This window comes from Chiloscyllium punctatum, chromosome 35 (assembly GCF_047496795.1).
Source record: "Chiloscyllium punctatum isolate Juve2018m chromosome 35, sChiPun1.3, whole genome shotgun sequence".
Classification (NCBI taxonomy): Eukaryota; Metazoa; Chordata; class Chondrichthyes; order Orectolobiformes; family Hemiscylliidae; genus Chiloscyllium; species Chiloscyllium punctatum.
The window spans coordinates 10,827,349-10,852,349 of record NC_092773.1 but is presented as its reverse complement, the minus strand read 5'-3'; the positions used below and the strand labels follow the sequence as shown (position 1 = coordinate 10,852,349).

Here is a 25,001-nt window from a genome sequence, read left to right as displayed (position 1 = left end):
GGTTAGAAACAGGAAAGGAAAAGTCACCATGTTGGGAGTTTTCTATAGGCCTCCAAATAGTCCCAGAGATATAGAGGAAAGGATTGCAAAGATGATTCTCGATAGGAGTGAGAGAGGCAAGGTAGTTGTCATGGGGGACTTCAACTTTCCAAATATTGACTGGGAACACTACGAGGTCTATAGATGGGTCAGGTTTTGTCCAGTTTGTACAGGAGGGCTTCCTGACACAGTATGTAGACAGGCCAACAAGGAGTGAAGCCACTTTAGCTTTAGTACTGGGTAACGAGCCTGGCCAGGTGTTAGATGTAGAAGTAGGTGAGCACTTTGGAGACAGCGATCACAATTCTGTCAAATTTACGTTAGTGATGGAAAGGGATAGGTGTACTCCACCGAGCAAGGGTTACAGCTGGGGGAAGGGAAACTATGACGCAATTAGGAAAGATTTAGGAAGCGTAAATTGGGGGAGGAAACTGCAGGGGATGAGCACATTAAAAATGTGGAACGTATTCAAAGAAAAGCTCCTGTGTGTCCTAGATAAGTATGTACCTGTTAGACAGGGCGGACGTTATAGGACCCGTGATCTGTGGTTTACTAAGAAAGTGGAATCTATGGTCAAGAAGAGGAAGAAGGCTTATGATAGGGCAAAATGTGAAAACTCAGTGCGCTATAGGGTTGCAAGGAAGCCAGGAAAGACCTAAAAAGAGAGCTCAGAAGAGCTAGGAGGAGACATGAGAAGTTGTTGGTGGATAGGATCAGGGTTAATCCTAAGGCTTTCCATGGCTATGTCAGGAATAAAAGAATGACGAGAGTTAAAGGCTAGTAGTGGGAAGTTGTGGGTGGAGGCAGAGGAGATAGGGGAAACACTAAATAAATATTTTTCAACAGTGTTCAACATAGAAAATGACAATGTTGGCAAGGAAGACACAGAGATACTTTCATCTAGACTAGAAGAAATTGAGGTATTACAGAATGTGAAGATAGACAAGTCCCCTGGGCCAGATGGGATCTATCCTCGGATCCTCTGGGAAGCAAGGGAAGAGATTGCCGAGCCTTTGGCATTGATCTTCAAATCATAATTGTCTGCAGGAATAGTGCCTGAGGCCTGGAGGATAGCAAATGTGGTTCTCTGTTCAAAAAGGGTAGTAGAGACAACGCTGGTAATTACAGACCAGTGAGTCTCACTTCAGTTGTTGGTAAAGTGTTGGAAAAGATTATAAGAGATAGGATTTATAACCATCTAGAAAAGAATAATCTGATCAGGGACAGTCAGCACAGTTTTGTGAAGGGTAGGTCATGCCTAACGAATCATTATTGAGTTTTTTGACAAAGTAACCAAACAGGTAGATGAGAGTAAACCGGTTGATGTGGTGTATCTGGATTTCAGGCGTTCGATAAGGTTCCCCACAGTAGGCTATTATACAAAATGCAGAGGAATGGGATTGTGGGAGACATAGCAGTTTGGATAAGTAATTGGCTTACTGAAAGAAAACAGAGGGTTGTAGTTGATGGAACATGTTCATCTTGGTGTCCAGTTATTAGCAGCATACCGCAAGGGTCACTGTTAGGTCCACTGCTGTTCGTCATTTTTATAAATGACCTGGATGAGGCCATAGAAGGGTGGGTTAGCAAATTTGTGGACGACACGAAGGTAGGTGGAGTTGTGGATAGTGGATGAAGGATGCAGAGCTGGGCTGAGAGGTGGCCAATGGAATTTAATGTGGACAAGTGTGAGGTGATACACTTTGGACAGAGTAATCGGAATGCGGAGTACTGGAGTAATGGTAGGATTCTAGGGAGTGCGGATGAGCAGAGGGATCTCGGTGTCCATGAACACAGATCACTGAAAGTTGCCATCCAGATTGACATGGTTGTTAAGAAGGCATACAGTGTTTTGGCCTTTGTTAATAGAGGGATTGAGTTCCGGAACCAGGAGGTTATGCTGCAGCTGTACAAAGCTCTGGTACGGCCACACTTGGAGTGTTGTGTACAGTTCTGGTCACCGCACTATAAGAAGGATGTTGAAGCTTTGAAAAGGGTGCAGAGGAGATTTACTAAGATGTTGCCTGGTATGGAAGGAATGTCTTATGAGGAAAGGCTGAGGGCCTTGAGGTTGTTCTCGCTACAGAGAAGAAGGTTGAGCGGTGACTTAATAGAGACGTACAAGTTAATCAGAGGGTTAGATAGGGTGGACAGGGAGAGCCTTTTTCCAAGTATGGGGACAGTAAACACAAGGGGACACAGCTTTAAAGTGAGGGGAGATAGGTATAAGACAGATGTCGGAGATAGTTTCTTTACTCAGAGAATAGTAAGAATATGGAATGCATTGCCTGCAATGGTAGTAGATTTGCCAAGTTTAAGTGCATTTAAGTCGTCATTGGACAGGCAAATGGACGTTCATGGAATAGTATCGGTGGGATGGGCTTCAGATTAGTATGACAGGGCGGCACAACATCGAGGGCCGAAGGGCCTGGACTGCGCTGTAATGTTCAATGTTCTATTGTGCAATAGTTGGAGATAGCGGTGGTGAGAGTCAACACAGAAGCATGCATCAAGAATTGGAAGGTTATAATTATTGATTAGATGGGGGGATTCAGAAACTGGAATCTAGCTAAGCCCACGTCTTGTGGCCTTCTCGCACTAAAGTACAGGAAACTCTGTTGTGATCTGAGTGAGCTTTGGCAGTTAACATACAGGAACCAGGTCTGTCTGGTGTTTCATTGGGCCCAAGGTTCCTGCTTAAACTTCTCCATTGTTCAGTGGAACTGGGATCTCAGTTCAAGCTTCTCTCAACTTCCGTAGTCTCCAGAATTCCTTCTGGAATTCTCCTGCTCAGTCAATTATCTTAGAGTACATGCCAAAGCATTTTTGATTGCAGAACGCCCACAAAGCACTTTTTAATCAGCTTGAGAATTCTTGAAATAATCGTGTCTCATCAGTTCTGTACCTTCAGAGTTTTACAGATAATCTCCAACTGAGTCATGTTGCTAGGTACCTTTTCCTCGTGACTGCATGTGTTTGTTATTCATGTGCCTACTCAAATGCCCATTCTGCTTCCACAGATGCAGTGCTTCTTGGTTCCTGTCACTGAGGTATTGTGACAACAGAGTGATCCATGGCACCAAAGGCAGTCTATGTGTTTCTCCCTTTCACAGACCACTGTGTCCTGAATAAAGCAAGGAGGAGTCAGGGGCTGGAATGTGTTTGAAGGCACAAGTGCAGTGTGTGTTGGGGTGTGAAGTCCTCTTCCAGTAGCTTTGAACATGCTGGGATTTGGCTCACAGTGTAGTTAGTTAGTGCTCAATCAGAGGGAAAGGGATGGTGACTGAAGACAGGGACAAGCCTTGAACCAAAGCTTTTAGAAAACTGATATTTGGTATGGGTTCATGCTCTGATGCTGCTGCAGATCATAAGTGAGTCTTCCAGAAGTGGCAGAGTGCAGCTCGGTATGTGGAGAACAGCATCGTGTGTTGCCACCTTCGTTCACAATCCAGCCTCTCGCTCACTCTGTCCCGCTTGCCCTGCCCCTGTCTGCTTGCCGGTCCATTGCTCTGTCCGTCCCAACTGCTCTCTCTGTCCATCTGTGAACATAGGAAGCATTATATTTCCCCAACTAACTTCTGGGTTCAGACGTTGGCGAGTTTGCAATGACCTTCCTCTGGCTGTGGCAGCCCAGATCTTTCACGGTCAGTTGACCCTGATCGCACCATGAGCAGAGTCCGATCAAACCTCTTCACTTGACTGCTGCGATGAGCTAGCAGTGCTTTTTGTGACTCCCAAAACAACGTGCTGTCACTGACATTTCAGTGCACTGTGGGGCCCGGACTCCTGCGTGCTGGTGGTATAAATGCTTGCAGCAGATTGTCTTTGGAAAATATTGGGAATTTATTCATGTTCCTCTGACCTCATGATTCTTCTGTGGGTTCAGTGTTGATCTTGGTGCGCTGAGGGAGCGCCACCCTGCTTTCATTGTGGAATAACCAGCTGTTGTTCTCTTCCCAGGTTTCCCAGCCGATGGAACCAGTTTTCCCACGGAGCAGTTCCTGGCGACTGCGAGCACCACTTCTGAGCTCGGTGAATCCAAAGGGTGTGATAACCTGAGTATGAACTGGCCTGGCCAAGCCCATCTAACCAACTCCAACTCTGTGCACAGCAGCGATGACGAATGCATCGAAGATGGTGGCGACCTGTTGGACAGCAGTGGCCACAGACCTCTCCTGATGGATTCGGAAGAGGACGAGGAGACCGGGAAAGGCCCGAACATGGTCGAAGGACGGCGTGGGCACGTCCGTTCAGCTGCCACAACTCTGTCGGAAGCCCCAGCCAAGGAGACAAGCGAAGGAAGCACGGTCGAGACGGATGTGTTTTCCGCAGCTCCCTTTGGAAGCCCAAGGAGTGCTGAGGTCGGAGAGTGCACCGTCGATGTTTTCACCAAGGCCCCTTTCAAGGCCAAAGTCAGCCCCGCTCGAAATCCAATTGAGGAAGTTGACGTCTTCTCCAGGGCTCCGTTCTCGAAGAAGAAAACTCTGGCAACTTTGCAGGAGACAGTTCCCTACCCGCCGGTCACAAATGCCGGTGAAGAAATGCCCGAGCACACTCAGCTCGGTGGCACGGCCCAGGGTGGCCTTCAGGTCAGCCAGAGTAAGTTCCCTGGTTTCGAAGAGCCGTGCACCGAATCGTCCGGGGGAGTCCAGCATCCTGCCGGAACCTTCAAAGCCAGTGGCCAGCAAGAGTCCAGGGATGTAGCGGCAGCTCACCGATCAATGGAGCCCTTAAAGAATTCTACAGACTTTGCAAACCACCAAATGCACCCACTCCCCGGCACCTTTCTGAGTCAAGAAGGGTTACTGGCGGCTGTGAGCCCTCAGCCCTTCCGACCTCGGGCCCTGGCCAAATACTCACGTCACTACAAGGTGGAGGATGAGCGACAGAACCAGCCAGCCACTCCTGATAAAATGCAGGGAGTGCGAGGAGCTGACAACCCTGCCTCCCTGCACCTCAGGACTTCACAAGCTGACCCCTTTGCTGCAGCGCCTTTTCCCTCTAAATCCCGAAATCCAAAGCCTTAAGGTGCGAGTGAGTGATTTGGCTGAAGCATGGATTTCATATTTGCAGCATCTCACGAGAAACACTTGGCCAGCTAAGGACCATGATGCTCTCTTTATAATCACCTTCACAGAACTGTATCGAACCTGCTAATTTGTCGAAATCTCAGGCCATGGCATTGTGCAAATAATCTTGTATTGCTCTGAAAGACACTAATTGTGGCAGAAAAGATCACCACCTTCAACCTGATCGAGGCACTGAAGGTTGTCAAGCCTCAAGCCGATTCCACATCGTGCCTGTTTTATGGATTCCCGACAAGCATGGTTCACCCAGGCCTCGACAATGTGCAAAGAACATCAAGTGGCTCACGTTTGCAGTTCGCTTGGATATCTCTCTGCATTTTCACACCTCTTCATTGAGGTTGTGTGCTTGATCTTAGCTTCAGCCTCAGTTTAGAAGCTGGGATGACCAAAATCGCACAAGACTCATGTTTCACATTGCACAGTGTTCAGTCCTTCAAGTGATTTGCCTCCTTGTGGACATGATTATCTTTTATACACTGCATTAAATGTGTAAATATAAAGCACTACCATACAACCAAATGTTACTAAGCTGCCTAACTATAAATTGAAGGAGAAAAAATGTAATTTAACAGTGCCTTTTAAAAGCAGACTTGTTTATTTCCAGACGTTGAATTGGGGTACTGTGTGCTTCTCGACATTGACAGTAACACAATTCTGCTGCTATTCTTGACACTGCTGCCCTTCCAGAAGTGTGCAGTGAGGTTTAGAGTGACACTTTGTGCTGTGTAAGTGCTGTTTGATTGCACAATGAACACTAGATCTGAGTGATACAATCATAGATTCCTTCAGTGTTTGCCCATTGATTTGAGACAATGATTGCAACTCTGAGTGTCACCAGAAGTTAGCTGACATCCTTTGTTTGAGTGACTCCCCCGGAGATATCAAGTTCTTGGAATAAACAAAAGAAATACGCTGAGGAGGTTTGAAACAATTAACTTACACCCCAAACTTTCATCCCCAGTAAGAATTTTGCAATTTACCCAGAAGAGGTATATGTTGAGAAATGATTTTTTTTGGCTCAAGTACATGACCACTCCCTTCAACAGTCAGTGTGCTGTCCATCAACAAAGATTATTTTAATTTCCAAACAAATCACAATCACTAAACTACATTTGAAGATGCACGTAGTTTACGGTCAGTGTTAATATGTAAGTGTTCGTGAAACTTTGTGGTGGTCACACCACCCTGCCTTGCAAGCAAGGCAGCAGCTTGTCGTCCAGTACTAGTTCTCAGGTAGTGATGCCTGAAGGAGCTGGGTTTGGAAGTGCATTGGCACTGATGAGAGAAGAAGTTGAATGGCAATGTTGGCAATAATAGTTAAAATGCTGCAAAATAAATTGCCAAATAAGGTATTGGCACAAAGGTTCCCTCCTTAGTTTTTAAAAATTGCAGATCTTTGGAATTTCAATACATTGTTCATGGTCCACGCTATGGATACCAGAAGATATTTCCATTCAAAAGAAAAGCCTCCTTAGTTTGTCTGCAGCTTCCGTTCTCCAGGCTTGACCCGTCATGGATGAAGTCAGGAATTCAACGAAATCGGTGCAGTTGTTTCTGGGGGAAATAAGCTCTCGGATTGCCACTTTGTTTTGACTGATCCAGAGGGTGCAGTGAGGTTTAGAGTGACATTTTGTGCTGTGTTCTCAGTTGCCGTGTGCATGTGGAAAATATGTTGAGTGAGGAGGAAGACAGCAGAGAGATGTACTGCCTTTGATGAATTTCAAACCCAGTCTGAGAAAAACTGTGCCTCTGTTCTGTGGTCACTTTTGCTGGCCTGTTAAATTTGGTAGGATTTCACGAACCAAATGGCAGTTCAAGAACTTGACATATTTATTGGGATCCCATTAAACCTTGCTGTCTTCCCTGTGTGAGCATGGAAATTGTCTTGCCATTGAATTGTCGCAAGTTTCTCATGATGAGACTCCAGCGTCAATGCATTAGGTTCTCTCTTCTCCCCCACCTTCTCCTCCCCAAGGATCTACACTTCAAAACTGGTCATTAGAGAGACCTGAGGGGCAGGAACCTTGTCTAGAACTCTGCTGACCATGCAGGTTCTACTCCTGTCACCTGCTCATGTGGCTTTTCCTGGATTGATATTTGGTCAAGTGGCCTGCGATTTATTGCAAGAGTCAGGAGCCTCTTGGGAAATTTTTCTTGCTTATATATCACACAGTGTTGCATGTGAAAGCTAAGACAAGGATAAAACGTGATTCCAGAAGACGAGTCAGTAGACTGGTACGAATAATGGATTTTCACGAACAGAAACTGTTGGTAACATCCAGACAGTCAGCCAGTATGCACAAAGTACATTGGAACAGGAGCGACCCATTCTGCTCATCCAGCTTGTTTGGCATTCTAATTCGATTCTGGCTGATCTGTATCTGAACTTGAACTACCACGCTGAGTAAGCTCACACTTGATAAAAAGCTATCAGTCCCAGTTTTGAATTTTCAATTCAGCCCCAGCTTCAGCAGCTTTTTTGAACAGAGTTCCAGACTTGTGTGTCAAAGTATTGCATGTCATTACCTTTGAATGAAGTAGCTCTGCATTTGATTTGAGGTTATACCCACTTGTTCTGGACCATCCCACCGAAGGAAATATTTTCCCTCTTTGAGATACCCTTTCGCTCTCCCTGTCAGCTCCAACATTCCAGGGTCCACAAGCCATGCAATTTATCGTCAGCCCATGAATAACCTACTTCTGCCCTGACACACCTTGTGGACTGTGAATAAGATACTTCTGCCCCGACCGTGACAAAGGGAAGACCAGTTCTGATGTTGTGTGTGTCCCTAGAAATGTCAGAACCTCGGTGCAATTTGCAGATAACTGACAGCTCTACCATGTAGGCCCAGCATTTGTGGTTTCCACAAGTTGCCTTTTTATTTTAAGGGAGTCACCAGTTATGAATTGATAAAGGAAACCTGCCACAAGCCTCCTTTGCGAAGTTTCCACAAAGTGGCCACAGGCTGCCTGAAAGCTGTTGTCATCTAGCAGGGCAGGACTGCAAGAGGCAGGAACCTAACTGACATACCAATACTACTTACGATGCTGGCCATCATTTTGCGCACTGTGTTTTCCCTTCATTCTGAGAATAAGATTTTATTGTCTCTGTTTGGCTTTAGCAGTTTGTTCCACCTTTTCTTTTGTCCGAACTGAATCTGAAAGACTTGGGCTGTTTGAACTTCATTGTGCTTCTCCAAGGTCCAAGACAGCAGTGGTTTGAGCAAGTGTTGGACTAAAACAGTTCGACTTTGCAGCGACTTTTCTGGCTCCTATCCATTTGTTCCCCCTGCCCCATCACGTTTTGAATTGGTTTCGGAGATTCTGAATGTACACAGATACTTGGAAACACTCCCCACTTTGGCACAAAAGAAACTGTCAGAGATTGTGCAGATAATGTAGTGTTTTAGCTGAATGGTATGTTTCTGCTCTTTAAATCCAAAGGCCTTGGGTTTGGCTGTCTCAGTGAAAGGTTTTATGCATGTCTTTATGCATGAATGTCTGGCCTGTCTTGATGGATTTTGAGAGCTGTCTGGCACAAATAGAGATGCAGGCACATTCTGGAACTTGCTGCACACCTTTCCAGTATGGACAGTGAGCTGGTTTAACTCATGGCTATGGGATAGAAATTTGCTCAGTTCTGAGGCAAAAGCTGCAGTCTTGCTCCAAATGTTTCACTGGTCATTTTTCAAAAAAATTCACAGCATAGCTTCACACAAGCTCATTTGTTCTGGTTGCATAGCTGAGTGGATTAAGGTTCCACTCTCTTGTGGTGACACACATTTGAATCCCACTCCTGCCTATGTTTTAAAACTCGTTAACCAAAAGAGAGAAGTAACAGAGTTGGAGTGTCATTGTGCAGATAATACCGACTTTGGAAGGCATTTGAGAGTACTGGATCAGTGCTGTTGGAGGTAATGGGGGCATTGAGGGGTTGGAAATCGTTATTCATGGGAGATTGTCAAAATTAAGAGCAACCAAACAAGTCAAAAAGAAAAGGGAACATTTGAGGAATATTTGGCTTGTCTCCCATCAGGGGGTCTCATCTTTGCAAACTACAACAACAATGCGCTTACCAAGTTCCATTTTAAGGTTCAGGCATCTTTGGTTTTTAAGTATAGGTTTCTCCCAGGCAGTAGTAACTTATTTTACAAGTCTCAATTGTTTTGACAACCCATAGTTGTGTGTTGCTGTAGAAATCCTGAGGGCAGCTTGGTTCTCCCGACTGCATTCTCTTCTGCAGATTCATCTGGGCCACTTACAAGTTCACTACCTAAGCATTTTTATTCTCCTTTCCAGATATACCCCAAGTAGAAAACCACCTGTTAATTTGGGAATGATTGACAAATCTTCTTCAATGGTCACTGGTTGTGGGAGAATGGTGCTCTGAGGAATTGTAGCTCTGAAATTGAGGATCATTGAGGCATGAGGCATGGAGGGGAGGGATAAGGTGGCTTTGGTGAGACAGCGTAGATCCTGTCACATGTCTGAACAGTGCACAGGCAACAGAAACCCTGTTCAACAAAAGGAGGCTCAGGTCAGTTTGACATGGTTTATTCATCACCAAATCAGAGGTTTACCAAAGGCAATGAGCTGCAGCCTTGTTTGTTCCATATCATTGTTAACACACATGAGGCTATTAAATAATGTTTTAAAAAGGAGATTGGTCTGGGGGAAAAGAAGATTTGGCTGATGATCTTTTTATTTGGCTGATGGGTTCGACTGCAATGACCTGTTGAAACCAAGTAGGTGCACTTACAGGGTTGATTTTCCAACACTCCAAGCCATGTACCAAACTTCTTGCATTGCCCAACTCTATTCTACCTTTTCAGCAGGATGACATGGGTGTTTTTTTTTCACAATCCTCCAGGCCTCTGACTGTATCTTGCCTCGAGACATCAATCAACTCACTGTCACTCTGATGAGAGCCCTGAGGCTACACCATTTGCAAGACATTATTTTGCTATTTTTATTGAGATGTTTAATTTTTTGATTGAAAAGTAAATCGTCAAATCAATTAGGCAAGTGAATTTAATGTGAATGCATAAAACATTTATGCAGTCCTCACACCGGATAATTTCAAGAGTGAAAAGACAAGTGTTTTTGATGAGTGCAAAATGACAGGATGAGGAGCAAAATGCTGGAAGCAACACTTCAGATTGAACTGTTTATGGATGACATTCCTTTGTGATCTCAGTTGAGTAACTTGTTTCACCGATTAGAACATGTCATATTTGCAGTGTTTACCGGCTCTGCTTTCACGAAATAGTTTACAGCTTCTTAGCTTCATGGATGCACCTTTTGAAAAGCTCATGCTTGCAATGGGGGCAGGGCATCTTTAACCCCATCCCCAATTTCAGTGCATTGTGAACTGGCCCTGCACATGCACTCAAGATTTCTTGTTGCATTGAAATGAATTTTCAGTGCTCTGTGCAAAATATTCATTTGAGTGTTTCCACTTATTGATTACTGCTCGTTTCCCAGTCCAAAGCTGTGCATCTTGCGAGGGTATGATTGGGATCAGCATTGGCAGCCCAATCACTGCTGGTATCCCCTTCAAATGCCACTGTAACCTGAGGTGAATCCAGACTTTGCAGCTGGTGTCACTGGAGATGAGGAAGCACGAGCAGGAACCCTGTCTTTTCTCTTCTCCCACCTGAGGCCCATTGATATTGAAGGCCAATCTTGCTCTTGACCCAGTGCCCAAGCCCAGATGTGTGAATTTAGCACAAGCTGAGCAAGATGACCATTTGGATCACTCTGCTTCCACAACAGGGATTGGACTTTGTTGATTTTCCCCAATGGCTTACACAATGTTTAAGTAAGAAGGATTAAAAATAGAAATTAGTAATAAAATTAGTACATGCTGAAGATATGGGTTGAGTGAACTGACTAAGGTTACACTAAAGTGTGAAGTGGTGAATTGAATCAGATTTGTGCTTATTTTCATTTTTGTGGCCTGATCAGGGGTTGTCGGGTGAAGGAATTTTACTTCTCAATTTATGTTTACTGCTTGACAACATGACTGCTGTTCAAGACTGGATTTCCTTAAAGCAATATAGACAGCAATCATGCATTGAAGAAGTCACCCAAAGAAAGCCCTGGATGGATTTTAAATACTGAATATCATTTGTGTTTCTGCATCTGAACTGGGTTGGATGTATTGACTTTTACCCACACCCCATGCTTGTTCATGTGCCTCTGAGAGAAATAATTAACTTTTTTCCCACTGCAGCTCATTTTAATTGTATTCCGGTGTTCAATAGTGCTGTATATCTCTAGTTTTCGTGAAGAAATTATAAAAAAAGATTTCGAAACATCTGTATTAAAGTGAAGTTGTTGAGAATAAAACGTGTCATGTTTTACTTTTGGTGGATATGGCAAGTTGTTTCTTTCAATGCCTGCTACAACTAATGATTGCATGGTTTGAGAGAATGATTCATCGGTCACTAATTCTCACGCAAATATATTCTGTTACTGATGTTTTATGCATGATGATTGCCAGCCTTGGTCACTTAATGTCACTGCTACCTTGAAACTAGAATGCTGAACTTCTTATTCCTGAGCTTGAACATGTCATCTCATCTGCTGCCATGTAATGATTGGAAAGTGCTGCCCAGTTCATGTCAGAGAGTCATAGAGAGGTAATGCATGGAAACAGCCTCTTCACTCCAACTCATCCAGGCCGACTAGATATCCTACCCCAATCTAGTCCCACTTGCCAGCACCGGGCCCATATCGCTCCAAACCCTCCAAACATTTTTGTAAATCTTTTCTGAACCCTTTGAAGTTTCACAACATCCTTCCAATAGGAAGGAAACCAGAATTGCACGCAATATTCCAAAGGTGGCCAGACCAATGTCTTGTACAGCCGCAACATGACCTCTGAACTCCTGTACTCGGTGCTCTGACCAATAAAGGAAAGCAAACCAAATGCCGCCTTCTCTATCTTATCTACCTGTGACTCCTACTTTCAAGGAGCTATGAACCTGCTCTCCAAGGCCTCTTTGTTCAGTAACACTTTTTAGGACCTTACCATTAAGTGTTTACATCCTGCTCAGATTTGCTTTCCCAAAATCTTGGATCAGAGAGAAAACTAAGCTTGAGTGTGCTCTTTTTGTGTGGCTGGGGCATGAATCAAAATGTTCCCAAGGCATAAATAGAAGACCAGGCTGCTGTCACTAACTGTGCCCTTTTTGCACCATCAGCCACGCACACAAAACAGATGAATCAACTGTTTGTAATAAAACCGACAAATGCATACGCTGGAAACCTAAAACAAAACCAGAAGGTCCTGGAGAAACATCAGAAGGTTTGCCAGCATTGCTGGAGAGAAAGCAGAGTTAACATTTCGGTGATAAAAGTGTCACTGAAACAGATGTGTTGACTTTTTTTCTCGACAGGTGCGGCCAGACATGTTGAGTTTCTCCAGCAATTTCTGTTGTTGAATGAAGTGGCTGTCTGAGGGAACTTAAGCTGGGGAAAAAATTGTTTTCTGAAAATCTGACTGCAGTTCAGATTTAGTGGTATGCAATAATTGTTTAGGATTGATGTCTTTTGTGAAGGTGTTACATAAACGTAAACAGGAGTTGCTGGTAAAGCTCAGCAGATCTGGCAGCATCGGTGAAGAGAAATCAGAGTAAATGTTTTGGGTCCAGTTACCCTTCATCACAACTGATGGTAGCTAGAAAAATGTCAGTTTGTATGCAGAAGATAGGGTGGGGAGCGGGGAGGTAAGGAGTAAACAGTAGGTGCGGATAGAGCTCAAAGAGAGAGAGAACAGTTGGACAGACAAAGGAGTGGTTAATGATCTGGCTAGGAGGATGAATAGCTATTCATGGAGACTATTAGTACCTAACAATAGTATGATTTGGAGATGCTGGTGTTGGACTGGGGTGTACAAAGTTAAAAATCACACAACACCAGGTTATAGTCCAACAGGTTTAATTGGAAGCACATTAGCTTTCAGAGCGTCGCTCCTTCATCAGGTGATAGTGCAATAGATAGTGTGTTTGGCAGTCTATAACAAGGCCTGGTGTATGGGGTAGCGGGCTGCAGCGCCCCCAAGAAGAAAATGAGGCTTTATTCTTCCAACTTGAGCTTTGCTGGAGTCCAGCAGGAGGTTTGAGACAGATGTTAGCCAGGGATCAAGGTGATGTGTTAAAGTGGCAAGCAACTGTCAGTTCAGGGTCTGTATTGCAGGGGCACATAGATGTCATGCAAATCAGTTAGTCAGTCTACTGTTTGTTTCCCTAATATAGAGGAGACCACGTTGCGATCAGTGAATCCAATAGACTGGGTTATGAGAAGTGCAGGTACAGAAGTCCTGCTTCGCCTGGAAGGTTCGTTAGGGCCCTTGGATTCTGAGGAGGGAAATGGGCAAATGTTACACCTTCAGTAGTTGCCGGGAAAGGTGTTGTGGTGGTAGTGTGGGGTGGGGGGGGGGGGAATGGGGGGCGCAGGTGTGAGGAATGAAGGAAATGTGTACCAGGATGTCCTGGAGGGAACGGTCTCTTCCTTGTCCATCTTCCAGGTGCTCCAGTTCAAAGAGTTGGTGTGGAATTGTGTGACCGAATGGCCTGTTTCCACATTGGGGATTCCACCTTTAGCGGTTGACCATCTTCCAGGACAGCCTGGTACACTCTTCCTTCACTCCTATTAACCCCCCGTGGCACCTTCCCCTGCAACTGCCAAAGCAGTGCTTACCACTGAGTCACTGTGCCACCACCTCTCACAATCTGATCTACTGTTTTCACTACTCACAATGTGGCCTCGCCTACATTGGGGAAACCAAGGGTAGACTGGGTGACCATTTCACAGAACATCTACATGCTGCCCGCAATGAAGACCCTGAGCTTTCAGTTGCTTGCCACTTTAACACACCAACCTGTTCCCTGGTCAACATCTCTCTCAGGTTTGCTGCAGTGCCAGGGCAAAGCTCAGCACAAGCTGAAAGAACAACACCTCATTTTCCACTTGGGGACCCTGCAGCTGTCCAGACTCAATATCGAGTTCAATAATTTTAAGGCCTGAACTCTCCCATGTCTTAACATCCTACCCCATGCACCCCAGGCCTTTTATCACATTGTCTGCCATTACATGCTACCTATTGTTAGCCATTAACAGTCTCCAGTAACAGCTACTCACCCTCCTTATCTCTCCCCACCTATTACTTACTCCTTATCCCTTCCCCAACTGCCAACCCTATATTATGCACTTAAACTGACATTTTCTAGCAACCATCAGTAATGAGGAAGGGTCACTGGACCCAAAAGGTTAACTCTGATTTCTCTTCATAGATGCTGCCAGACCAGCTGAGCTCTTCCTGCAACTTTTGTTTTTATTTATGATTTACATCATCTGCAGTTCAATCAGTTTTTATTCCATAAATGCATGTGGTTTATCCCATATGTGATCTGAGAAAAACATTTTACAATAAAGTTCCCATAGTTACCCACCACTTGGTTCATTGAAGTGTTGCTTAAACACAGTTTGAAAAATGACTGTCCTGCAAATGCCTCTCTTTGCTGAGAGAACAGCCTGTGGTCGTCTGAGATAACAGCACCATGTACTTTGATGCTGTTGTAGGATTGAAACTTGGCAAACTAGCCTACTTATGTACCAACAGCTTTGAAAGATTGTAGTTGGATCCCAGCCAGATGTGAAATTATTTCACACCTCTGGCAATAATATCAGGATACATAAAAAGAAATCTAATACAAAAGTAGAAATTAGTGAAGAAATTCAGTGATCTGGTAACACCTGGAGAGAAACAGAATTCATGTTTTTTTATTGATATTTTTATTGAAAATTTAACATGTTTTTACAAGTTTACAAATAAAAAAAAACCATGTATAAACATTGATATACAAGTAAATCTTAAATAATTAATAGCCAAAATCTATCAAACAAGAGATACCGAAAAGAAAAACAAAGACAAAACTCGACTACTACTAATCGAACCGACAACGAACCAGAGTGTATGATTAAATCTCTTACATTATTCAAGAAAAAAAAACAATGGATAACACAGAAATTGAGTAGTAAAGTACATGCTCGGAATGTGTTAACATCGGATTGTAACAGAACCCGTATTCGTTCAGGATTCCTCTCCCAAGGGGCCCCAGACCAGCCAGGGCCGTTGTCTCAATTAGATAAAAACCCTTGATAGAATGGTCGAAATATCTATCTGTATAATTCAAGAAGGGCTGCCATATTTTATGGAATAATTCGGTTTTTTGGTGCACTAGGTTTGTAAGGAAGTCAAAGGGAATATATTCCATGATTATTCTGTGCCAATTCAAAAGTCCAGGAGGGCCCTCAGCCACCCAGTTTACCAAAAATATTTTTCCTTGCACAGAAAGAGAGAATAGAAAATCATTTCTTCCTGTGCACACCCAGGGAAGGTAAGCTTGAAAAGCCCAAAAGAAGCGATACTGGAAGCACTCTAATTTCTGTTCCCAAGATTTCTGTCAGGGCATTTGCTACTTTAGTCCAATATTTACGGATCCTATGACAAGTCCATAAGCAGTGTACAAGAGTGCCCACCTCTGTTTTACATTTGGGACACATTGGAGATGCTCCTGCCTTAAATTTTGCCAATCGGTCCAGTGCCATATGGGGCCAGTGAAGTATCTTCAACTGAATGGCCTGGGTTCTGTTGCAGATGGAGATTTTTCTGGCATTTTCCCAAATGTCATTCCACATGTCTATGGAGATTTCCAGCCCCAGATCCTGATCCCATGTTTTAAGCAGATTGTCCATAGCTCCTGATACTTCATAATGTAATAAATGATAAATAATGCTGACAGAAGATACCCCTATTGGCCATAACACTCTGTGTTCTCTGTCTGATTTATAAAGACTATCTAATAACGTAGTCTTCTTCTGTATGTAATCTCGAATTTGGAAGTATCGAAAGAGGTCACCATTAGGTAACCCAAATTTCTGACGCAGCTGTTCAAAAGACATCAGGATCCCTTCTTTAAACAGATCCCCTAAACAGGAGATACCCCTGGATCTCCAGAGTTTGAAAGTGGCATCTGTAAGCCCTGGTTGAAATCCCCATGCTCCCACTATCGGAGTGTAGGGGGATGTTTTATGTGAGTTGCCCTCATTTTGCTGCATTATATTCCAAGCTTTAATTGTGTTTAGAATTATAGGGCTTTTACATTGATCCGTGATGATTTTCCTCTTGTCTGAAAATAAGATGTTAATAAGTGGGCATTTTACTTGAGAAGCCTCGATGTCCAGCCAGATTGATTGCAGGTCAGACAAGACCCAATTGGCTATGTAACTTCACAGGGAACTTAACTGATATTTCCTAAAATCTGGGAAGTCCAGTCCTCCCCTTGCCTGTGGAAGCTGTAGCTTCTTCAGCTTTTTGAGGGGCCGTCTATGATTCCAGATAAAGAAACCCAACCAGCCATATAATTTATGTAGTGCCAGCCTCGGCAGCAGCACCGGAAGCATTCTCATAGGGTATAGGAGACGAGGCAGGATATTCATTTTAATTAGTGCTATTCTACCCAGCCAGGAAATTGGAAGGTCTCCCCATTGCTGGAGGTCCTGCCTTATCCTTTCCAGTAAATGCACAAAGTTAGCCTTGTATAACTGACCAAATACTGGAGTAATAAAAATGCCTAAATATAAGAAACCCTCCAGGGACCACCAAAAGGGAAAGTGGGATCTGTCCAATACTAGCAGGGCCACCTATTGGCATAGCCTCTGATTTTGAGAAATTAATTTTATAGCCTGAAAATACACTATGTGTATTAATAACTTTGATTAAGCGAGGCACGGAAATCAAAGGATTACTGAGAAATAGAAGAACATCATCTGCGTAAAGAGTAATTTTATGTTTACCTGTACCAATCCTCGGGGCCATTAGATTAGGGTCAGCCTGTATAGCTTCTGCTAGTGGCTCAATTATTAGTATAAATAGCAATGGCAAAAGAGGCCATCTCTGACGGCAGCCCCTACCCACACTGAAGCTATCCGAGCCTAATCCATTGGTAACCACAACTCCTTTGGGATCACTATACAGTGTTGAGACCTATTTGGTAAACACCTTTCCAACACCAAACCTTTCCAATGTGTAAAACAAATATGACCATTCAACCCTGTTGAATGCCTTTTCTGCGTCTAATGAGACTACTATTCCTGGTATCTTTCCCTGATGGCAGGCTTGAATCACATTCAAAACCCTTCTAACATTATTGGATGATCTACGGCCCTTAATAAACCCATCTGATCCTCCTTTATGATGTATGGTAATACCCTTTCTAGCTTCAATGCTAATGTTTTAGAAAGGATTTTACAATATACATTTAGCAAGGATATTGGTCTGTATGACGCGCAATCTTCTGGGTCCTTTCCTTTTTTGAGAATAAGGGAGATATTTGCCTCTTTCAGCGAAGGCGGGAGACATCCCTGACTGTATGAATAGTTATACATGTCCATAAGTGGATCAGCCAATATTCCTGTAAATTCTTTGTCGGATTCAGCTTGAAAGCCATCTGGGTCAGGCGCCTTACCGCTCTGAAGTTACCTGATTGCATCAGGTATTTCTTGGATTGTTAGGGGAACATTCAGAACCGATACCTGATCCAGGGTTAGGTCCAGAAAGGTTAAGTTTTTAAAAAATGACTGCATCCTCCTCGCTCTATCTTCACAATCCTGCGACTTATATAAATCAGAATAAAATTTTCGAAAGATTGCATTCATCCTTTTGTGATCATGAGTCAGAATACCCATACTTTCCTTGACAGACGTGATAGTTTGAGGGGCGTTTTTTATCTTTGCGAGAAATGCGAAGTATCTACCATGTTTATCGCCAAATTCATATAACCTTTGTTTTGCAAATAATATTTCCCTCTTAGCTGTTTGGGTAAGTGTGGTAATCAGAGCTGTCCTAAGGTTCATAATCCTTTGTAATTTGATAATAGGAGGTCTGTCAGTGTATGCTGTTTCAGCTGCTTTTAAGCGAGCTTCAAGCAGACGCTGTTGTTCTCCCTTTAATTTTCTCTGGGTCGCCGAGTATGAAATGATCAAACCTCGCACATAAGCTTTGATGGTCTCCCACATCATTGATGGGTTGCTAGCCGTACCTGAATTAATTTCTAAAAAAGTTTTAAATTCTTGAGAGAAGTACTTTACAAATTTACTATCTTTCATCAGAAAGAGGTCAATACACCAATGCCGGGGGGATGTATCATTATTCCTCACCTTGATTTCCATATATACAGCAGTGTGATCAGAAATTGCTATACTGCCTATTTTACAGGACGATATGGAATTTTAAAAAATTGAGGGGGCAAAAAACATATCGATTCTGGTATGACATTTATGTGGATTGGAGTAAAAAGAAAAATCTCTGCCCTGTGGATGAAGGCATCTCCATACATCTACTAATCCTAATTCTTTGTTCAAATCCACCAATTAGCTAGATCTGGGAAATACTCCTGCAGTACTCTTGGGAATCCTATCTATTTCTGGATCCATAATACAATTAAAATCTCCCCTTATAATTGTATGACAAGCGCCGAGAGCCATCAATTTGGAGAAGGCTTCCATTATAAATTTAAAAGGATGTGCCGGGGGACAATACAGATTTAAGATCCCATATTCCTCTCCATTTATAAGGGCTTTAATTAGAATATATTGTCCAGATTCGTCTTTTATCTGATTTAGGATTTTGAAAGGGAGATTCTTCTGAATAAGGATGACAACTCCCCTACTTTTTGAACTGAAGGAAGAAAAGAAGGCCTGATCAAATCCACCCTGTTGTAATTTCAAGTGTTCTTGATCCAATACATGTGTCTCCTGTAGGAGAGCTATATCAACCCTTTCTTTCTTGAGGCTTGATAATATTTTCTTCCTTTTGATTGGTGAATTACTTCCCTTGACATTCCAGGTGCACCATTTAATCGAACCAGAATCGTCCGGGCAAGTCCGAGACCCCTCACAAGAAGAAACCCTATCCAGAACATCCCGAGCAGAGAACATATAAAATTCACAAAAATAGAGGTTCTTTAATACACTCACATCAATATAATAAAAAACTATTTCTAAATAGAAAAAATATAAAACATATTTAAACAGAGATTTTCCACCTTGTTCCTGGGGGCATCACTTCCTTTCCAAATGCCCATCATATCCTCTCCCAACCAGTGCCCAACCCTTGACCCAGGCAGCCCATGATAGAATAAAGAAAATTGAAATATACTACAGAGCTTGAGTTTCTAGTGAGCACCCTACCCCGACCCACACCAACACCTAGATATATTTGGTAATGTTAATACCATGTATGAACATGTATAACTATAAAATTACAGTCTCAACAAATAATAATTAAATATAGTAATGCAAAATAACAGGGAAAAACAGCCCTGCTCTTAAAGACAGAGATAAAATAGGATAAGACAACCATCTCCCCCCACCTACATTAACTAGACTACCCGGCCTATATACATATCTATTTTTCAAAAAAGAGGGGGAAAATTTCAAAGTGAAGAACAAATAAATAAACCCCTCTCCCCACCCCCTGGAGATAATATTAAACAGTCAGGTTAAAAAAAAGGGATGAACAGGGGTGAGGGGAGGGCAAAACAACATCATTCACCACTCAAATTAAATCTTACAATTTATCTAAGAGAGTCCAGAAATTCCTTGGCCTTCTCCGGCGATCCGAAGTTGGACATAGACCCTTCATGGCTAAAACGTAGCGTCGCTGGGTAGCACAGGGAGTACTGGTTGTTTAAGTTCCTTGAACGCTTCTTCGCTTCGTCAAACGCCTTCCTCTTTCAGACCAAAGCTGGGGAAAAGTCCTGGAATAGCATAATCTTGGATCCTTTGTAAATCATGGCTTGGGGATCTTTCCCAAGATTTCTGGAAGCTTCTAAGGGCATCTGCCTCTCCTTGTAGCTCTGCAGCCGGAACAGGACCGGGCGGAGGCGCTGGTTCGAGCCAGGCCCGCACATTGCAACCCGGTAGGCCCATTCCCCCCTTACCTGGCCTGACCCAGCCTCCAGATTTAAAAGCTGTGGAAGCCACTGCTTGAGGAACGCTGTAAGTTGGCCTTCCTCTTCCCGCTCGGGAAGGCCCAGCAAACGAATATTTTTTCGTGACTTTCTAAGGCCAAGACTCGCTGATCGAGAGTCCGGACCCGACCCACAGCCGATTCTGCGGTAATCTCAAAGGTCGCGTCCTTTAGCTCCGCCCCTCCGACTTGGCACTCGATTTCTTCGATGTCTCGGTCGTGCTACAAAAGCACGACCGAGAGTGAATTCCATCTGTTCCGGGACTCTTCGATGAAGGCGTCGATCTTCACGTCAAGTTTGGAGATTACTTCCACGAGGCTCGCCACCGTAGGTAAGTCCCCCGGGGTGGCTGCGGACGCCTCTGCTGCCGCTGGGGAGGGTGGGGGAGGGGTTCCTGCCTGCTGAGAACTGTGGGCACCTTTCCCTTTAGTCATTTTTGCAGGAGACCAGACTGTTTAAATTTAGTACAGAGCAACTAATTATATTAAATAAAAACTATTTTGAATGATTTGGTGAGTGTGGTGGAGGCGGGTGGCCCACTTTGCCCAAGTCTTGGGAGGAGCACTGTAGACTCAGACTGGCTGTGTCGCTGCCATCTTGGATCCCCCAGAATTCATGTTTAAAGTCCTCTGATTGTTCTTTAGAACTAAGTTCTGAAGAGAACATAGAGTTTGCAAAGGGATATTGCAGGTGATTTCTCGACTCGAGTTTGATGTCGAGTTTTGGCTCCCCCAACTACCACAGGAGATAGTTCACAAGAGACTCGAGATGCAGTGTTTTGTCGAGGAATAAGATGGTGTTATTTTCTGGGTCTGTCGATTGTGAAGGAGCAAAAATGGGCTTTAATATGCTCTTCTTGTCAGATGTGGGAGTTTAAGGAGGGTTTCGGGTTACTGTGGATTATATCTGCAATAAATGCCTTTGGGTTGTGAATCCTATCAGATCTAATGAATCGGTTGGAGAAACAGTTGGAGGCAATGAGGAGGAATTTACAAGAGCAAGGGGATGTGATGGATGGCAGTTATAGGAAGGGGGAAAAGTCACAGATACAGTCACATAGATGGGTTAACTCCAGGAAAGGTGAGAGAGGTAAGCAGTTAGTGCAGGAGTCTTCTGTGGCTGTCCCCATTTCAAACAGGTGTGCTGTTTTGGAAAATGTTGGGGGTGATGGATTCTCAGGGGAAAGAAGCACGAACAGCCAGGTTTCTGGTATTGAGATTGGCTCTAATGCAACGAGGGACACGTCGGCTTCTAAGAGACCAATTGTGTTAGGTGACTCTCTTGTCCGAGGTACAGACGTTTCTGTGGCCAGCAGCAAAAATGGTGTGTAGTTTCCCTGGTGCCAGGATCAAGGACGTCTCGGAGAGGGTGCAGAATGTTCTCAAGGGGGAGAGGGGCCAGCAGGAGGTCATTGTCCACATTGGAACCAACGAGATAGGAAGGGAAAAGGTTGAGATTCTGAAGGGAGATTACAGAGTTAGGCAGGAGTTTGAAAAAGGAGGTCCTCAAGAGTTGTAATATCTGGATTTCTCCCAGTGCTATAAGCTTGTGAGAGCAGGAATAGGAGGATAGAGCAGATGAATGCATGGCTGAGGAGCTGGGTATGGGCGTAGGATTCACATTTTTGGATCATTGAAATCTCTTTTTGGGGTAGAAATGACCTGTACATGAAGAACAGATTACACTGGCAGCATGATTTGCAGGAGAATTTAAACTCGTAAGGTGGGGAGTGGGTGGGACCCAGGGAGATAGTGAGGAAAGAGGAAAGAGATCAATCTGAGACTGGTACAGTTGAGAACAGAAGCGAATCAAACAGTCAGGGCAAGCAGGGACAAAGGAGAGAACAAGGGAGGACTGATAAACTGCATTTACTTCAATGCAAGGGGCCTAACAGGGAAGGCAGATGAACTCAGGGCATGGTTAGGAACATGGGACTGGGATATCATGGCAATTATAGAAACAGGGCTCAGGGATGGACAGGACTGGCAGCTTAATGTTCCAAAATACAAATGTTTCAGGAAGGATAGAAATGGAGGCAAGACAGGAGGGGGAGTGGCGTTTTTAGGGACAGCATTACGACTGTACTGAGGGAGGATATTCCCGGAAATACATCCAGGGAAGTTATTTGGGTGGAACTGAGAAATAAGAAAGGGATGATTACCTTATTGGGATTGTATTATAGATCCCAAAATAGTCAGAGGGAAATTGAGAAACAGATTTGTAAGGAGATCTCAGTAAGAATAATAGAGGGTTATGGTAGGAGATTTTAACTTTCCAAACATAGACTGGGACTGCCATAGTGGAAAAGGTTTAGATGGAGAGGAATTTGTTAAGAGCGTACAGGAACATATTCTGATTCAGTATGTGGATGTACTGACTAGAGAAGGTGTAAAACTTGACCTACTCTTGGGAAATAACGCAGGGCAGGTGACTGAGGTGTCAGTGGGTAAGCACTTTGGGGCCAGCGACCATAATTTTATTAGATTTAAAATAGTGATGGAAAAGGATTAACCAGATCTAAAAGTTGAAGTTCTAAATTGGAGGAAGGCCAATGTTGACAGTATTAGGCAAGAACTTTCAAAAGCTAATTGGGGGCAGATGTTTGCAGGTAATTGGATGGCTGGAAAATTGGAAGCCTTCAGAAATGAGATAACGAGAATCCAGAGAAAATATATTCCTGTCAGGGTGAAAGGGAAGGCTGGTAAGTATAGGGAGTGCTGGATGACGAAAGAAATTGAGGGTTTGGTTAAGAAAAAGAATGAAGCATATGTCAGTTATAGACAGGATTGGTTGAGTGAATCCTTATTACAGAGGAGGAAGTGCTGGATGTCTTGAAATGCATAAAAGTGGATAAATTCCCAGGACTTGATCAAACGTACCCTTTCACTCTGTGGGAAGCTAGGGAAATGATTGCTGGCCCTCTTGCTGAGATACTTGTATCATAAATAGTCACAGGTGAGGCGTCGGAAGACTGGAGGTTGGCTAATGTGGTTTTAAGAAAGGTGGTGAGGACAAGCCAGGGAACTATAGACCAGTGAGCCTGACGTTAGTGTTGGGCAAGTTGTTGGAGGGAATCCTGAGGGACAGGATGTACATGTATTTAGAAAGACAAGGACTGATTAGGGATAAACAACATAGCTTTGTGCATGGGAAATCATGTCTCACAAACTCGATTGAGTTTTTTTGAAGAAGTAACAAAGAGGATTGATGAGGGCAGAGTGGTGGATGTGATCTGTCTGGGCTTCAGTAAGGCGTTCGGCAAGGTTCCCCATGGGAGACTGGTTAGCAAGGTTAGATCTCATGGAATAAAGGGACAATAGCCATTTAGATACAGAACTGGCTCAAATGTAGAAGACAGAGGGTGGTGGTGGACGGTTGTTTTTTGGACTGGAGGCCTGTGACCAGTTGAGTGCCACAAGGATCAGTGCTGTGTCCACTACTTTTCATCATTTATATAAATGGTTTGGATGTGAGAATAAGAGGTATAGTTCGTAAGTTTGCAACTGACACCAAAATTGGAGGTGTCGTGGACAGCGAAGGTTACCTCAGATTACAACAGGATCCTAGAGAGTGTTGCTGAACAAAGAGACCTTGTGCAGTGCAGGTTCATAGCTCCTTGAAAGTGGAGTCGCAGATTGATAGGACAGTGAAGAAGGCATTTGGTATGCTTTCTTTTATTGGTCAGAGTATTGAGTACAGGAGTTAGGAGGTTATGTTGCAGCTATACAGGACATCGGTTAGGCCACTGCTGGAATATTGCATGCAATTCTGATCTCCTTCCTATCGGAAAGATGGAGTGAAACTTCAAAGGGTTCAGAAAAAACTTACAAGGACGTTGCCAAGGTTGGAGGATTTTAGCTGTTGGGAGAGGCTGAACAGGCTGGGGCTGTTTTCCCTGGAGCATCGGAGGCTGAGGAGTGACCTTACAGAGGCTAACAAAATTATGACAGGCATGGATAGGATAAATAGACAAAGTCTTTTCCCTGGGTGGGGGAGTCCTGAACTAGAAGGCATCAGTTTAGGGTGAGAGTGGAAAGATATAAAAAGTGGGATGTGTATGGAATGCGTTGCCAGCTGTGGTGGTGGAAGCAGAGTCATTAGGGGCATTTAAGCGACTGCTGGACATGCACAGGGAGAGCAGTGAGTTGAGGGGTGCATAGGTTAAGTTATTATATTTTACATTAGGATTAAACCTTGGCACAATCAAAGGGCCTGTAGTCTGCTGTACTTTTCTATGTTCTGTGTTCTAAAATAAGGCCCAGATGCAGGAAATGTGAAACAAAAATCAAGAGAAATTATGTTTAATGTTTCCAAACTGTTCTGCAGAAGACTGATTGGACTTAACATTAATTCTGCTTTTTTTCTCTATGTCTGTATTGATACTGCCAGAACTGCTAAGTCTCTCAAGCAATTTTGGTTTCAGATATGAATCACCCAATACCCTATTTTTTTCATGGAAAATGATATCTAGTAATTGTGACAAATGGATATATCTGTGTAAGGAGGATAAAGGAGGGTGTACATTTTAAGTCTGAAGAAGCAAGGAGTTGAGTGGTGATCTTACTGAGGTTTATAAAATCATGAGGGGCATGGATAAAGTGAATGGTGAGGGTCTTTTCTGACAGTGGAAAGTTCAAAACTATGGGACATATCTTTAAGATAAGAGCAGAAAGATTTTAAAAGAACATGAGGGTCAACCTTCTGACACAGAGAGTGGTTCATAGGTGGAATGAACTGCCAGAGAAAGTGGTGGATTCAGGTACTTAGGATGTTTAAAAGACGTTTGAACAAGTTCCTGAACAGAAAAGGTTTGGAGGGATTTGGGTCAGGAGTA

General features: G+C 43.6%; 1 protein-coding gene across 10 annotated transcripts in view; it reads left to right on the top strand.

Moving 5' to 3' along the window:
- LOC140459645 (AP2-associated protein kinase 1-like) overlaps window positions 1–11,477 on the top strand; it is a 130,988-nt gene extending 119,511 nt beyond the window's left edge. For all 10 annotated transcript variants that reach the window (XM_072553966.1, XM_072553970.1, XM_072553967.1 and 7 more), the window contains one exon: window positions 4,000–11,477. In XM_072553966.1, coding sequence (XP_072410067.1) covers window positions 4,000–5,066 — 1,067 coding nt within the window. In that variant the 3' untranslated portion in view covers window positions 5,067–11,477. The remainder of the gene's footprint in view (window positions 1–3,999) is intronic.
- The last annotated feature ends 13,524 nt before the right edge of the window (window positions 11,478–25,001 follow it).